Source organism: Aythya marila (genome assembly GCF_965140915.1).
Source record: "Aythya marila genome assembly, chromosome: 14".
Classification (NCBI taxonomy): Eukaryota; Metazoa; Chordata; class Aves; order Anseriformes; family Anatidae; genus Aythya; species Aythya marila.
The window spans coordinates 19544597-19560469 of NC_139055.1; the positions used below are offsets into that span (position 1 = coordinate 19544597).

General features: G+C 40.4%; 2 protein-coding genes across 6 annotated transcripts in view; one reads left to right on the forward strand and one right to left on the reverse strand.

The window, feature by feature from the left end:
- Nucleotides 1–11119, forward strand: part of TCERG1 (transcription elongation regulator 1) — a 34451-nt gene extending 23332 nt beyond the window's left edge. For all 4 annotated transcript variants that reach the window (XM_082771508.1, XM_082771509.1, XM_082771510.1 and 1 more), the window contains 7 exons: nt 1903–2053; nt 6308–6472; nt 7286–7468; nt 8192–8371; nt 9330–9413; nt 9640–9740; nt 9966–11119. In XM_082771508.1, the coding sequence (XP_082627634.1) occupies nt 1903–2053; nt 6308–6472; nt 7286–7468; nt 8192–8371; nt 9330–9413; nt 9640–9740; nt 9966–10167 (1066 nt within the window). In that variant the 3' untranslated portion in view covers nt 10168–11119. The remainder of the gene's footprint in view (nt 1–1902; nt 2054–6307; nt 6473–7285; nt 7469–8191; nt 8372–9329; nt 9414–9639; nt 9741–9965) is intronic.
- Nucleotides 11120–13615: 2496 nt separating this feature from the next.
- Nucleotides 13616–15873, reverse strand: part of PPP2R2B (protein phosphatase 2 regulatory subunit Bbeta) — a 91749-nt gene continuing 89491 nt past the window's right edge. For both annotated transcript variants that reach the window (XM_082771960.1, XM_082771961.1), the window contains exon 9: nt 13616–15836. In XM_082771960.1, the coding sequence (XP_082628086.1) occupies nt 15557–15836 (280 nt within the window). In that variant the 3' untranslated portion in view covers nt 13616–15556. The remainder of the gene's footprint in view (nt 15837–15873) is intronic.

A 15873-nucleotide genomic window follows, 5' to 3' on the forward strand; every position in this document is an offset into this window, starting at 1 on the left:
ATAAAATAATAGAACTTGACATTTATGATGTTTTATGTATTTTCATGATTTTTTAATGCATTTTGAAGAAATCCCCAGCATGCTTTTTGGAATGTGAGAAAGACCTCAAGATCCACTACCAGATCAGAGTTTTCTTTCATAACTTTCGTCTTGAATATTAGTATTCCTTGAGAAGTATTAGGGAGGTTTTGTCAGTTTGGGGATTTGAAGGGACCTTTTTCTGGTCACAAAATATATTAATATAACAATATTTTGGTTGCTGTAATAAGAAAATTACTACTTACCCTTCACATCCAGGCCTAAATGCAGTGATTAACAGTAAACATGCTAACATTCAAGATTTTATTGCTCCAATTGTTTGTTCCACAGCTTTCTTGTGTATAATTCATGAAGTATGTGCTTATGTCAACAGATGAGCTCTAAAGCATTCTCTTTCAGCGTCTCTTGGATTACCTGGCACCAGTTCCTTTACAGTGAAATAACATCTCATCTGGTTCACTTCAGCTTAATTTTTTTTTCAGTGATCCATGTTGGAAATTCGTGGAATCCAGTGTTATGTAAACTTTTAAATTACTTTAAATCTGATTAATATTTCTTATTTGAAACATCTGTCTGTTCATTTAATAATGGCAACAATTTTGATGGTCTGGGAAGAATGGAGACATGGGAATATTTGAAATAAATTTAAAAAAAAATAGTTCAGTATAGCATTCAGAGACTAACATGGACTGTTCTTGTTAGCTTTAGTATTCTCAACTTCCAAGATACCTCCAGCCCATCATATTGGGACCAGTTCTTAGCTAATTATGGGCTGGGGTGGGAAAGAGAATTGCAACTGAATGACTGTCTTGTTTAATCTTATCCTTTGTCTTCTGGTTTCAGTGTTTGTCTAAAGATATTGCTGTACCTCTGTGAGTGTCAGACTATTTTTAATCATCTATCTCAGTCCAACATGCTCAAGAGTTTGTGTTCCACTTAAGGAGCTCTTGTTCTTCAATATAGCTATACATTCACTTTCTGATCTTTTTGAATAAGCTACCAAATTCTCTTCTTGTTTCAATTTACCCTACAGCAACAGTAGGCTGGATTTTCCAAGTCTAATTATTTCCATGCTGTGATGAAACATTCGTATGATTATAAGTGTCTCACGTATTCTTGGGGCCAGATTTGCATCAGAGCTTGGAAAAAGCACAGTAGTGGTTTTTTTTGAGGTAAGTGGCAGTACTACATTTACTGCACAGATTGGAATCTGGCCCTGGAGGTGAGAGAACTGTCAGGAAAATGCTGTGGGAATAATGGGTTGAAAGCCCAATAGTGCTGCATCTGCCCATAGCATTTAATCTATTTTCGACCCTCTGTGTTTTAAGATAGAGCTACACCATGTTCCAGGTAGGGGAAGATTTCATTCAGCCAGGGTTCTATCATGACTAACACCAAGCGATGATTTCCTCGGTGAACTCTTAGCATGGTTTGGCTGCAAGTGAATGCATGTAAATCTTTTAGTTTCACAGCTGTGAAATACCTGGACAGACTGGTGGCTGAACTGCTTAACCACAAAAAAGAAGACTTGTAGTCAGCTGAGGTTTTTTTTTTAATTTCTTGGTTTGTATTATAATCTCTGTTCCTACACCTGCACATTTTGCAGGTAGTGCTATTAAAACCAAAACAACAAAAATACTGCACCGTATAAGTCTCTTAACAATACCTTTCATGTGTGTGCCTAAACCTGACTCCTTTCTGTAGTTCACTGATCAAACATCTCTATAGTGAGTACATAGGATGGGTGTTTTTTTGTTCTTTGTGGTCTGGCATGTATTCTAGCAGAAGAAATATTTCTCTGCTGCACCTGCTTCCCAGCAAAGACGGCTCTGCCAAATTAGTTCACTTGCCATTTTGTTGCAGAACTACTTTTAGTGAATTTGCAGCCAAGCATGCTAAAGACTCGAGATTCAAGGCAATTGAAAAGATGAAAGATCGAGAGGCCTTGTTTAATGAGTTTATCACAGCGGCAAGAAAGAAGGAAAAAGAAGACTCGAAGACCAGAGGTGAGAAGGTAAGGTGATTTTTTTTAGTTCCAGCAGTGTGAATGGTGTGAGCCTGAGTGAGATGGGACAAAGCCAGTGCTTGGTTTCCAGCGTGCCTTCTCTGAGACTCAGTCCTTCTCTTTCCATAGAGGCTTTACAGTGTAAGCATTTTACAGATGTTTCTTTGGTCTTTATGAACTAACTATTTTTAAGTTTGCAGGTATACTATACCGACTTAGAACCTAATTTTATGAAACCGAGTTAACTTTTTTTTTGTTTTCCTAAGCATGTAACATATTCTTAACTGGAATGAGGCCTAATTTTTTTCCCTATTTAAAACAAAATATATATTGTCCTGAAGCGCTGAAAGGAAATTCTTGCTTTGTTTGGCTTGAGAATCCAGAACTGGCCGTTACTTCCCTGTTCTCTCAGTGAAGGCAGTAAGATCTCAAAATTCTCTGTGGGCTGCTCTATTTAAATTTCAAACAGCTTCCATGTCTTCTCTTTCCATCTAAAAGCTAGCACTTTTAGTGACTTTAATCTTTCAGTAAATATATCTTATGTATAAACTGCTGCTTATTAGAATTAAAGGTCGGCTATTAAAGATTGATGAATTCCAAATGTCATTTGACCATATTGTCAATAGTAGGGAGCAGGCTTCTATGGAGGTGGCATCAACTATTACCAACAAAATATGCAGCCTCTTACCTAAATGTCCCTGTGTGTTGTGCGAATGGAGAAAATAACCTCTAAAGCCTAATCATTTTTTGACATTTTAAAGTCTGCAATATTTCTTTTGTAGCACAAAGTTAATGTAAATTTTGCTTACTAAATACTTGCTGAAGAGAGAAATGCTGAATAACATGTTAGATTTGCAGACAGTTTACTTGTTGAATAAGTCTTGCATATTTTTTTCTTAATTGAGGCACTCTGGTCTAATTTGATTTTGTGTTCTCCATTTTTTGCGAACTGTCTTATTGCTGATATTTTCAATAAATGATTGTGCTTTCAGAGGAGAACTGATGTAGTTCAAAACTAGACTTCTACATATTGCATTTCAGTTATGAATGGAATTTTAAAGCATTCTTGCAGCTTAGTGAAGTTGAAAGCTTAAAAAAAAGTAAATGTTTTGTTGCATGATTGTTCTAAGTTAAAAAGTTACGAGAGACTGTGTGTGTTTGCTTTTGAAATAATGTTTTTTTTCTCCAAAAGCGTTTTGTAACCATTTTATGTATTCTGTTTTATAACAAGTGGATAGACTTTACAGTTATGTGCTGTGCGGCCTGTCAATCAGTTCAGTCTGACAGCTGTCAATCACTGACACGCAAATATTATGGGATTCCCTAGTGAGGAAAGAATTGGTATCTCTGTGTGGTGACTTTAGCCTCCCGCAGTTCCGGTACTTTACATTTTTTTAGTTTTTTACCTTGTGAAGTGATGAGAGTTGTACCTGCAATGTGTTAACTGCCAAAAAAAAAAAAAAAAAAGACTTCTAAATACACCTGAAATATTTTCAGTCTTGTTTTCCTTTGATTTTGAAAGTGTTTAAAAGAAAAGAAAATTTAATGCATTTAGCCTGAAGCTTTCTCAGTCTGTTTTAAAAGTCCAAAATCTTTATTTATGGAGGATCAACTTTACAGAAATCTTTAACGTAAGGGTTTAAAGTTATCCAATATTTGATTTTTACTTCACTGATTTATGACTTGCTGGCTGGCGGTAGGGCCCAGCTGAGTTTTCAGATAGTTGTTTTTATTCACGTGGCTAACGTCAGTGAGTAAACAGGATCGTAACACTTCGGGTGACGGAGGTAAGCAGGTACGCGTGGGTCAGAGGCAGGGGAGGACACCTGGGAGTGACCTGCGCGCTGATGGCTTTGGCCGAGCTCCCGCTGTACTGTCCCAGGACGCAGGGACGTTGTTGCACGTCCTCAGGATGAGCAGTGCCAGCAGACAAGCCTTAAGTCCTCCTTATGTTGACTTCCCAAAGCTCGGTTGGAAATGCACTGCTGCCACGTTGCCAGTCAGCGTCGGCATCCGGTACAAAGATCTCTCAACAGTTTTCTTCTGTAATATTAGTTAGTCAAGCTGGTTACTGTGCTTGTAGATATATCAAACCCGTATATTGAAGAGCTGTGATCCTAAAAATTCCTCAGTGAGATGTTTTTTGTCTTAATTTTTCTAAGTTTTCCCCTTTGTTTTACCTCGGTGAGAAGTTTTATGTCTTAATTTTTTTTTTTAAGTTTTCCCCTTTGTCTTAACTGACAAACAAATCACAATACTTGTGCTGTGTACGTTGCAGATGAAAGGTAGTTCTGACTGCAGTTAAACCCGTGCCCTGAGAGTATGAGAAGTCTGAAAGGGCCGTTCACTTTTCTCAGGAGGGAATTGGCTCCATGATCCTGTTTTTCTTCAAAGTCAATCGCTAGTGGAGCAGCAGATGGCCAGGGCGGTGTCTGCACAGCGTCTGAGAGAGGGCAGGGGAATGCTGCTGGCAGTTCCTGTAAAAACATCCTCCTACACAATGTATTTTTTTGTTAGGTTTGATTTTGTATTGCAGCTGGTGCCAAAGTACTTCAGCAGTGCTGTGAGTGTAGTTTTTATCCTGTTTGTCCCATGGGATATATCTATCGTACGTGACTTGTGCCAGGTACTTTGGTTTAACTTTGAGATACCCTTACTTTATGGACTTCTGTAGTAACAGCTGGGCGTTGTTTGATGTTCTGACAGATATTTCTAATGATTTCTAATGCTATGGCTTAGAAAGCTTCATTTTTTTATTCTGCATGCATGTTTTAAGATGTTTTGAAACAACATTCTTAATCTTAAAATGAATAGATGGTTTGCTTAGGATTTTGTGCAGCTAGTGTAAGAGTGGTAGTGCTGTAGATATAGAGTAACTTCTCCACTGGCTCTAACCAGTTTGTTCTAATCTGTGCTTACCATCTTAATCTCCCAGATATAGTAAAGAAAAAAATGTCTGTAAAGCCTTTTATGTTTATGTATTGATATTGTGAAGAGCTAAAATTATCCCTGGGTAAGCCTGCAGAATGTTGGTTCTGCTCTCATTCGTACGTGCTGTAACCAAACACGTTTTAGAGCATCAGGATGGCGCTTCTCTGGCAAGCAGGTTGCTCACCTGTCCGTCTGCCTTCTTCCTTTGTGAAGCTGTGTTTTGGAGCTAAACAGCTTTTGGTGGTCCCCTTATTTAAAGGGATGAGGAGAGGAGTTAAGTAGTAAAAACTGAATGGCCAGCCCTTCTCAACTAATTTTTTTAAGTAGTGTGCCAAGACAAAAGAACTTGCTTCGTGGGCTACCAGGGTTCAGGGCGCTGTGAAGGCAGCGCGCTTCACCTTGTGTGCACTCTTGAGGTGCAAGGAGGCTAACCTGCCCCTTGCTGCTGTTCAGAGGTGGAGGCTTAAATGCCAAACCGGACTTCTATGGCATAAAGAGGTGGAAATAACGTGGAAAAAAAAAACTAGGACCTCAATTGCGACAGCAACAAGGGAAACTACCTACCCCAGAAAATGAGATAGGTAATAAAGGCACAGTAGTTGCTCATGCATCTGCTGATTCTGGGAGTTCAGGTGAAAACATGTTGCTAGTTTTGTCTCAAGATTAAAAAAAAAAAAAAAAAAAAAAAGTAAGATCCTCTGCCAGCCTTTCATGTTGTTAGCATTATGGACAGTGTTGATGTCCCATTTCTAATTGAAAATGTAGACTAAAACGTTTTCTTGAAGTTTAATATCTATTTTCATATCCATCTCAACTGTAACTTACTTGATCACTGTAAGCACTTAATTCTTCATTGGTTACATCCATTTTGCTATTTATCAGCAGATCCAAGTGTTTACCTCTGTTCATTGTGCACTTGGAAGATGAATCCATAAATACTTGATTTGTTTAGTGCCCGTTTTAAAACTGGATAGCTGCTGAAATATGGATAGCAAAAAGCTACGTGGAACGAGTAGCATGTTACTTTGATACATAAAAGTTTAAAAAATAAGCTGAAGTAAAACAATAAAAACCGTATTGCTGAATCATTCTTTAATGAATATAGTTCATCTTAAATTAGGAAGATCCACTAAATCTACTTGCTTTAGCAAAATTGTCCCAAAGGGGAAGTGAATTTTAGACATGTTATGTAATTAGTTGTAATTGTAATGGTATGTAATTAGTATACTTCCCTCTGTTGGAGGTAAGTTGATTCCTTTTTTCATAAGAGCAAACTGTTACGTATCAGCCTCTTTCTCAAGTGTTGTCTTTCTGTTATTGTCTGTGAAATAGATCAAGATGGACTTCTTTGAATTACTGGCTAATCACCACCTGGACAGTCAGTCTCGCTGGAGCAAAGTGAAGGACAAAGTAGAGACTGACCCTCGTTACAAAGCAGTGGATAGCTCTTCACAGAGGGAGGACCTTTTCAAGCAGTACATAGAAAAAATAGCAAAGGTGTGTGTGACATTCAGAAGTGTGTCTTTTGGAGGCTCTGCTGGTTATGTTGCTGTTAATGTGGGATGTATTGAAGACGGACTCGGGTGCCTTCGTTCCGTACTTCAGAGAATTCTGTACCATTGCTAGTTTGAAGCACCCTGGAGGACAGCTTGACTCTTAGAAGTCCTACCCATGGTACTGCTGGTGCCAGTGTTCGTGGGATGTGTATGCCTGCACACGTACATGAACACACAAGATGTATGGGAGAATTTCTCCAGCAGAACAAGAGAAACAGAGACTCACGTAAAGTCGGTGGCTTTAAAACTTGAGAAAATACAGATGCTACATGGACTATTCCCAGCCAGGATGGGCGATTTCCTTTGCTGCAATTTTTGTATCAGTTGTTTCACGCAGAGTTATAGGTGGTTCATATGCAGTTCCTTCATGGGTTATTCTCTCTGTCCAGTATTCCTACTTTTCTCTTTCAGGGAATTAATGGTTGAGTCCGGATAGCTTGGTTAACAGATGGTTTATACTGTTTTCCCCAGCCCTTTATTCAGTTTGTCAGTGTATATGAGGAACATGCTCCTAAGAATAGTTGTTCTGGGACCAGTGTTGTGGCCAAACTTCTTTCAGCATATAACCCAGTAATGCCTCTGTAGCATATAGTTCTTGAAGCAAAGTTTCGTAGTCTTTTACATCTTAAATCATTTTGTTTTGTTCCAAGATGCCTTCAGTTTGACAATCCTTTAGTTTGCTTACCTGCCTAGTGAAAATATGAAAGGTGTCACATTATTATTGAGAAAAGTTTCTGCTCTTCTTATGTTTCAGAATTTAGATTCTGAAAAAGAAAAGGAGCTGGAAAGACAAGCTCGCATTGAGGCAAGTTTGCGTGAACGAGAGAGGGAAGTCCAGAAAGCTCGCTCAGAGCAAACCAAGGAAATTGACAGAGAACGTGAGCAGCACAAACGTGAAGAAGCAATACAGAACTTCAAAGCGCTTCTGTCTGACATGGTAAGATATGAACAGGTTCTCTCCTGATCTATTCATTGCAGGAGCTTGTCAGTGCATTTTGCTGATTGTTGCACTACAAAAAGCTCTTTGTTAATTGTAGCTGAATATATATAGAAATAGAATTATATTTTCTATTCCACTGCCCTCCCTTTTTCCTGTTGGGAGTTTTGCATTGTTTGTAAGAGAAGGCTTTGCTTTTAGGATTGGTGTTCTGACAATTTGCCCAAAGGGTTAGTTCACAGTATTATTCCTGCCGTGCTTCTCCAGCACCCCACTGGTGATGGCAGATTTTTAGACATGCTGCTGTAAATTTCTGTGTCTAGAAAACTAGAAAATTAGGAATATTCTCCTTATTCTTGTGTTGTCTCTTCTTCATGCTCCAAACACAGTCTCTCCAGACTAGAGCCAAGGCACTGCAAAGCTCCTGGTATCTCTTTGCAAATAATTATCTCTGAGGCTACTTCTCCAGACCACTTACAGCTAATATAGTATATGGTATCTCTATCTGCATTTGAACTTAGGCAAAGTAATTCCCTCTGCCACTGCTTGCTTAGTATTTATAATGAAAGCTGCCATTGTCTCATGATGTTTTTTAAATAGCTTTTATCTTTAGTTTGAACCTTAATTTAAAATAAGAGAGAAAAAGAAAGCTTAATAATGTATAACAATTATCAGTGAGCTATAGAAAAAATGCTTTTAAATAATAATCATCCTTTGACTCAGGTGCGTTCTTCAGATGTGTCTTGGTCTGACACCAGAAGGACTCTACGCAAAGATCATCGATGGGAATCTGGCTCCTTGCTAGAAAGAGAAGAGAAAGAGAAACTCTTTAATGAACACATTGAAGCACTTACCAAAAAGAAGAGGGAACACTTTAGGCAACTTCTGGATGAAACTTCAGCGGTAAGAGCTGTATATGCTCAAACTTCAGACCTTTGCCAGTATATTGTGTAGTATTTGCCAGTATATAATTTATATTTTTCTGTTTTTCTATCACAGAAGCTGATTTTTGGTTGTTTCTGTTTCCTGGGTCCTTTTGTTTCACCACTGTCTTTTCTTCTTAAGAAAATGTATACATTATGTTTCCGTAGCTGTTTATCTTGAGTGTTATTTTAGTTTAACATATAGTTCATTTTCATTTAAACTTATAATCAGTGATCTTTTTATCTCCTGCAGGATGTCACATTTCTCCAGTGTTGAGCTATTTGGTAGTCTTTACTATATGGCATCGTGGTCTTTCAAATATCCGATGTTTGTGTTAGTAAATAATCTCACCACGTTTATCAGTCTTGACATTCTCCTGTTTTGTATTGTGCTACTGAATCTGAGTCATTGCACTGCTCTGTGCAATGTAATGGGAATCCATCACCTGTTTGGTGTACTGTGGGGTTCTAGGGAGTCTTGCTCTTTTTTAATCTCATGCAAACTTCAGTCAACTTTCTTTAATCCTGCAGTTTTTAACTTATTTTTAATGCATTAGATAAAAATGCTCAGAATACTAGGTGGATCTTAGTGTGATGGAACAAAATGACAGACACGTTACTTCGAAGCGGTTGTTTTTTTAATTTTTAATAAGTAAAACTTCTAAAAAATATTTTTCTAGTACGTTTATGTATATATGAATGTTAAATGTGTTGGAAAGTAAATGATGTTCATGAGGACTTTGCCTTGAGAGTACTATCTTAATGAAGAAAAGTAAATCTATAAAATTAAAAATACAAATATAGTAGTATAAATAATCAAAACCAACATTTCGATATACAGTAACAACTGTGTTAGTGTACCTGGGAGATATTTAACATTCCATATTCTTAGAATCTAATCTTCTTGCAATTTTAACTATTTTTCTTTCTTCTGGAAGATAACTTTAACATCAACGTGGAAAGAAGTGAAAAAAATAATTAAAGAAGATCCAAGGTGCATTAAATTTTCTTCAAGTGACCGGGTAAGAGGTTTGCATCAGTGTTGTTAACTTCCAGTATAATGCAGGATACAGAGAAAGTTAGTGACTGCTGAAATGATTTCTGTTTTATATGAACAGAAATATTTTTTTAATTAAAAATGCAAAAGATAAAAATACATTCAACGTGTAATTGTTAGTTATGTTCAGCATGCTGAGTTGCATGAAGTACTCTGCATTCTGTGCTTTAAGCTTATCTTTTCCCTTTCAGAAAAAACAAAGGGAGTTCGAGGAGTACATTAGAGACAAATACATTACTGCCAAAGCTGACTTCCGAACCCTATTGAAAGAGACCAAATTTATAACGTACAGGTGTGTAGCATGTCACCAAAGAACTAATCTTTTTACTATGCTTTTCTCTGTACATGGCAACAAACTGATGACTGTTTTTTGTCTTAAAGTAATTTGATGTCTTAATTCTTACAAGTTTTCATCTTCCAACTTTTTTTATCTGACAAAAACATCTGCATCAGAAAGAGGCCGCTTTTGGCTTTATTTTGATGCCTGTCAGGTGGTAATTCTTACACTTGCTTTCAGATCCAAAAAGTTGATCCAGGAGTCGGATCAGCACCTGAAAGATGTAGAGAAGATATTACAAAATGACAAGAGATACCTGGTACTTGACTGTGTACCAGAAGAGAGACGCAAACTCATCGTGTCCTATGTAGATGACCTGGACCGTCGAGGTCCACCTCCACCACCCACAGCTTCAGAGCCTACAAGACGAACAACAAAATAATTATGAATACTCTCATAACAGGGTATCTGTTAAAAAAAGCTTGCATGAGCCATCTGTCAGGTTTATACATATACATTACCGTGAATATATTGCAAAACCATCTTAGGAGCAGAGGAAGAAGCAGCATTTGTGAACATAAAATGGTCTCTGTATAAAAATCAAAAAAAAAAAAAAAAAAAAAGATGGGGAGAGAGAACATTAAAGTTATTTATGATTTTTTTGGGCATGACTGACAAAAACCAAATGTGGGCTGTGTTTGGTAACTTCAGATCTCAGAGCAATAGTGTGTCTGTATGAGGTACGGATGTCTGATATCTGGAGGTGTTCTTCTCAGCGGTGTTATGTATGCAAGTCTTAGATGATTGTGCTTGTGGTTTGAACTTGTAATACACGTGTGCCACTGGCTTCCTAATGGTTCACCCATGGTCACCTGTCTGAGGAGATGAAATGCTGTCTCATAACTGAAATTAACGATTACTGAAGACTGCGTTCTGGAAACACAAGTCCTGATCCTGTGCTTGCTTTCACCCTTCTAAATGGAACTAAATCCATTAAAGTCAGTTAAAGCTGAGAGAGGAGAATTAGGACTACAGAGACCAAATTAAATTTGCTCACAGGTCTGCTTTGTTCCTTACCCTATCCATGGATTAGAAACAAAATCAGGTTGCTCTGCCCAAGTGAAGATTTGTCTAACAATTTTTACTCAAAGTTGGAAACACTTGGTAAATAACAGTGGTTACCAGAACAGAACAGGACGGTTGAATAAACACGTTTTTATTTGCGATAAAGTGATCTTTACATCTGGATTAGACTGTGGATTTCCCTTCTGGGTAATTCTTGTAAACTATACTCCTGTTTTGAATGTTAAACTTGTGTTTCTAAAGTTTAATTTTGAAATGTTGGGATTGTTCAGTTTATGTATTTGAACTACAATAAACCAACCCTTTTTATATATGGATTGTACAGGCCTGATAACAGTTTCTGTTGGACTTTGGTGGAGTTGTGGATTTAAGAGTAAAGCAAAGAACCGAACTCATCATACATAAACTGTTGGCCGTGCTTGGCAAAATAGTGAATGATACTGTGCAGCATAAAATTAAATTTCATTAACGTTCAGATCCCATCTGTGCAATTGGGTGCCAAACAACATCATTTTCTAGTGTAGTTCTTCACTTCTACTGTTAACGATGAGATGGTGGGAATGGTGGTGTCAGTGTTTGCTTCAATTTCTTCTACGTTCTACATTGACCTGTTCCTCTGCTTTGGGTGGGGAAGGAAGGATTCTTCATGAGAAACTTTTTCCCCCAGCAGTTAATTATGTTAACCAGCCCCTGGGACTTCTACTCTGAGGACCAAGACAGGAGCTTAAGGCCATTTACAGTGATGTAGGCAGCTGGGGAGGGATTGTGTTTCAGATGTCAGCAGTGCAGGTGGCTGTACTAGGAAGGCGCTCGGTTCAGGAAAAGCATCCGTCCTACCTGCCTCCTGGTGGCTGAACGCTGCCACGGGGCGGCCAAGCCCCTGGGCGGCCAGCTGAGGGCCAAGGCATTGCATCAAGTGGGACTGTAGCTCGCTTGGACATCAGCCCCTACAGGACCTGCCAGCACTGCCTGGGGGCGGCTCTGCCTGGCCCTCTGTTGGCCAGGCACGGGGCCAGGCCCACCAGGGTCAGGCAGGTTTTCTCAGCCGCTCCTGCCCCTGCCTCGGGGATGTGGCGTGGGGTGGCCCTGCTGAGCCATCGGCTCCATCGCCCTGCCCCTCCTTACAGTCAGCGGCATATAATGGTCACAGCAGTCTAATTGTGTCCTATCTCCAGCTCAGGAGTGAATGGGAACTTCCAGTCCCAAATAACCTGTCCAAAATTAAAGTTTGAGATGTGCTGATTTCCTGTTCGTATTCCACTCCTCTGGCACTGGTTCCTTTGTGCAGAGGTGCTAACCCAACATGAAGGCATTGCCAAGGCCCAGGACCCCAAAATGCAGTTGGCATCGCTGGGCTGTGGCACGCCGCATGGGACCTGGGCACCTCGGGTGTTTCTGTGCCTGGGCTCCTCCGGGTTCTCAGGCACGTCCCGTGCCTTCTCCCCGTGCTGCTGCCCCAGGGAGCGTGTTGCACCGTGGAGCTGGGTTGCAGGCACAGAGGCAGGCTGCAGCTCAGTGCTGCTCTGGGATTTTTCTTTCCCAATACAGTCATCTGTGTGGGCTGCACGTTGTGAGCACCCCACACCACCTCAGTGCTATTTCTGCAGCTTGCTGACTTTATAGCGATGTGGGAGAAGAGCTGTGACAGGGGAGGGAAGATGCGTTCAGTGGGCATATGATAAAGGACCTTCTCAGCGCATCCCCAAAAGATTTTAGGTGCTTCACATAATTCAGTTTTTACAGAGGTAAAGACAAAGGTGGCTATTTCAAATGTCAAAATCCTTGCTGGACGTTTTGAAGAGCTCTTGGGATATCCAGGACTATACAAAGCAGCTCCCTTTGGAAGAAAATTCTCACTGTGACGCACACAGCAGCATCCAGCTGCTCTGCTTGGAAAGTGCCTTGCACACTGGGGAAAGATGCCGGGATTGAATTCATGCACGTTTTAGTAGATTAAGGTCATGCAGTTAATATGAAGGTAAATGAGCGTCTGTTTGTATAACATTTCCTTGACAGTATCAACCATGCCCTGAAGCCTCTAATTAGGTGCCTCTGCTTAAATTCATCACCAAGATGCACAGAGAATTAGCACGTGGACTACAGGGGAATTGACAGCTTGCTTTAGTGCATTATCAAATAATGGGATTCGTCCTGCTGAAGGGGGCGGCCTGCACGGCGTTCCCAGTCCTCTCGTCCACCGGCAGCACTGCCCGGCTCCCTGGGAGCTGATGGGCGCTGAAGCTGGGGCCTTTCCTCGGCCCTGCCTCGCTGCCACCAGCCCCAGCTGCTCAAAGCCAGGAGCGCTTTGTCTCAGTAAATACATGTTTGTGTTGCCAAGCCTGTGTGCAGTTAAAGCAGTATTTGGTTTCCATGAAATAAGGTGTTTGATTAGACTACTGAGGGGGAGGGCTAACCAACTAACCTTTATTCACAGGAAGGTCCCCGTCCAGCCGCACGCAATCCGCTCTGCAGACACTTGTTGCACTTGGCTAAGAGTGGAATTAACACCTTACAGGCACGTCCGTGGCCCCTGTACACCTGAGGGTCGTGCCCTTGCCAGGGTGCCCCCAGCTGAAGGTGGGAGGCTCTGTCTCCACGTAGCGGTCTCCAAAACGACGTCTCGTACTGGGATGCAAAATCTCAGGGTTCTCTGCCACCCGCCAGCAGTGCCTCATCAGCACAGCTGGGCAGACAGCCCCAGCCCCGATCTCCAGATATGCTCTGGTGCCACGGAGCTGATGTTACACAGCACTTGAAAAGCACAACAATCAGCGACTCCACACAGACGTGTTTGGGACAACTTTACTTTTGATACCAGTGCAGGTTTTCTTTACAGGAACAAAAAAAAAAAAGAACTTTTTTTTCTTTAATGGTCCATTTACTCCTGACTTTTTTTTTTTAACCATTTCATTAAAAAAAAAACGTTACTCCTGAAAGCCATCCTTTGTAGTAAATTTATAAGCCAGTGCATATTATTTTTCCCCACCTTGTACTTATCTCTTTGAAGAAGGCAAATGCTCCCTGCTCCTGCCCTGTGCAGGCTGGCTGGGTGGGGGCAGAGTGTCAAACAGCACCAGCCCAGGGACTTGAACCACATCTTCCTCTCCCCCCAGAGAGAGAGAAATGCCAGTCCCAGCCTCTATGCATTTTTTTTCCTTGTGGTACCTATGTTCCTTGAGTAAGTGGCAGTTAGTCTCATTTGTAAGGTGTAAGAGTTGGTAGGTCCTTGCAGAAACTGCTTGAAATCCCAATCGTGCCTTATGAAAGAGACTGTCTATGAAAGAGACTCTCTAAAGAGTGCATTTTGTCCTTAAAAATTTGTGTAAACTTCCTTGCAAGGATGCAGGCACTGGTGGGATGCCCACTGCCCATAGCAGAACAGATGCACAGCAGGGTTACCCTTATGGATCCATTTCTCCAGTGACTGTGTTGATTTATTTTTTAATTGACTTTATTTATCCTTTTGCTTTTTGTTGCAGGAGCAGGTTTCAGATTGAAAATTCTTTAATTCTTTTTTTTTTTTTTTTTTAATTGAACAGTTGCTCAAGTAAATGAAGGATCTGAACACTCTTTACAGTAGAAAGGGCAGCCTTGCCATGCAAAGAGGAAGAGTGATGTTTTTATTATTATTGTAATAATAATTATTATTATAATGTAGGACCATAGACAGCCTCTCTCTGAAGCAGTCAGCTGCTAACAGCAATATATGGTTGTATTGTTTTAGAATGTCATAAATTAGCAACATATACTTTATCTTAAAAACAAAACAAAACAAAAATGGAATAAATAAATAAATAAATTAAAAAAGAAAAAGAAAGAGAGTCACAACATGCAAGAACTTAAACTAGAACAATTAAAAATGACCAAAGCAAAATACAAGAAACACAGAAAAAAAGCGCCCAGGTTCAATTTGGTTTGCAATCAATGCATTTTGGAAGCATCATTTATAAAGGTATTTCGTATAGCAAAAAAAGGCACCACAGTATCTACAAAGCCAAATCCTTAGGAGAGTTTCTGTGGGGTGAAGGCGGAAGGCAGCAGCCTGGTTAGCGCACACATCTCGTGTGCAGTGCCATCCCTCCTCCTTTAAGCCTGTCTATTGCAAATCTGAGCTTTTCCATTTTATGTTTGGTTTTGCTGTTGCTGTTGGTAAAAATATGAAGTAAGAAAAAGACAAATGTGAAAAATAGCAAAGGGGACAACATTCTGCTCTTGCAAAATAACAAGTGGAACATTTCTAGGATAAAGTTTTAAAAAATCCAAACGGGCTGCTGTAGTTAAAACCCCAACCACACAGTCCTACACACACACACACACGCACAACCTCCCTTTCTTTTCCCGCTGCAGCTGATGCGATACCCCACACTACTGTATTACCACGCTTGAATCAGCAGACAACTACAACCATAGCCATGCCACCAGAGGACACTGGGGTAATGAAAGCCTAAACATTCCCAGCCTGCTCCACGTTATGTCTTAGCTCGCGACTCACAAGTAAAGGAAAACCTGGTATCTACTCGGTGCGCCCACCCACTGCCCTAGGTGTCAGTGAGTGGCGGATAGTGAAGCTGGTTTGCTTGCCCCTGCACAACTCCTATATGCAGAGCAGTAATTAAACAAATGAATAGGAAGGAAAAGGGAAAGAAAAAAATAAAAAAAAAAAAGAAGAAAAAAAAGAAAAGAAACATTTGAAATCTTGTGTTTACTAGTATTCAGTACATGAGATTCCTAAAGAATAACTTATCCTCCTAGTTAACCTTGTCCTGGAATATATACAGGTTATTTGTTGCTGCCACAGCAATGATATTTTCTGAAGGGTGCCAAGCTGTATGCAAGATCTTTTTGCTGAAGTCCAGACTGTCCACACTAATTTCGTCTTTTCTCCGCTTGCCGCCCACGCAGACCTTGCGGGGCTTGAGGATAGCCCGGGGCTTGCTGTTCTCCCGCGAGGCCTCCAGCGTCACGTCGCGCTTGGTGTTGCGGTCGAACATGCGGAAGAAGTTGTTGTAGGAGCCGGTCATGATGACGCTGGGAGGAGGAGGAAGGACGAGTCAGCGAGCGCGGC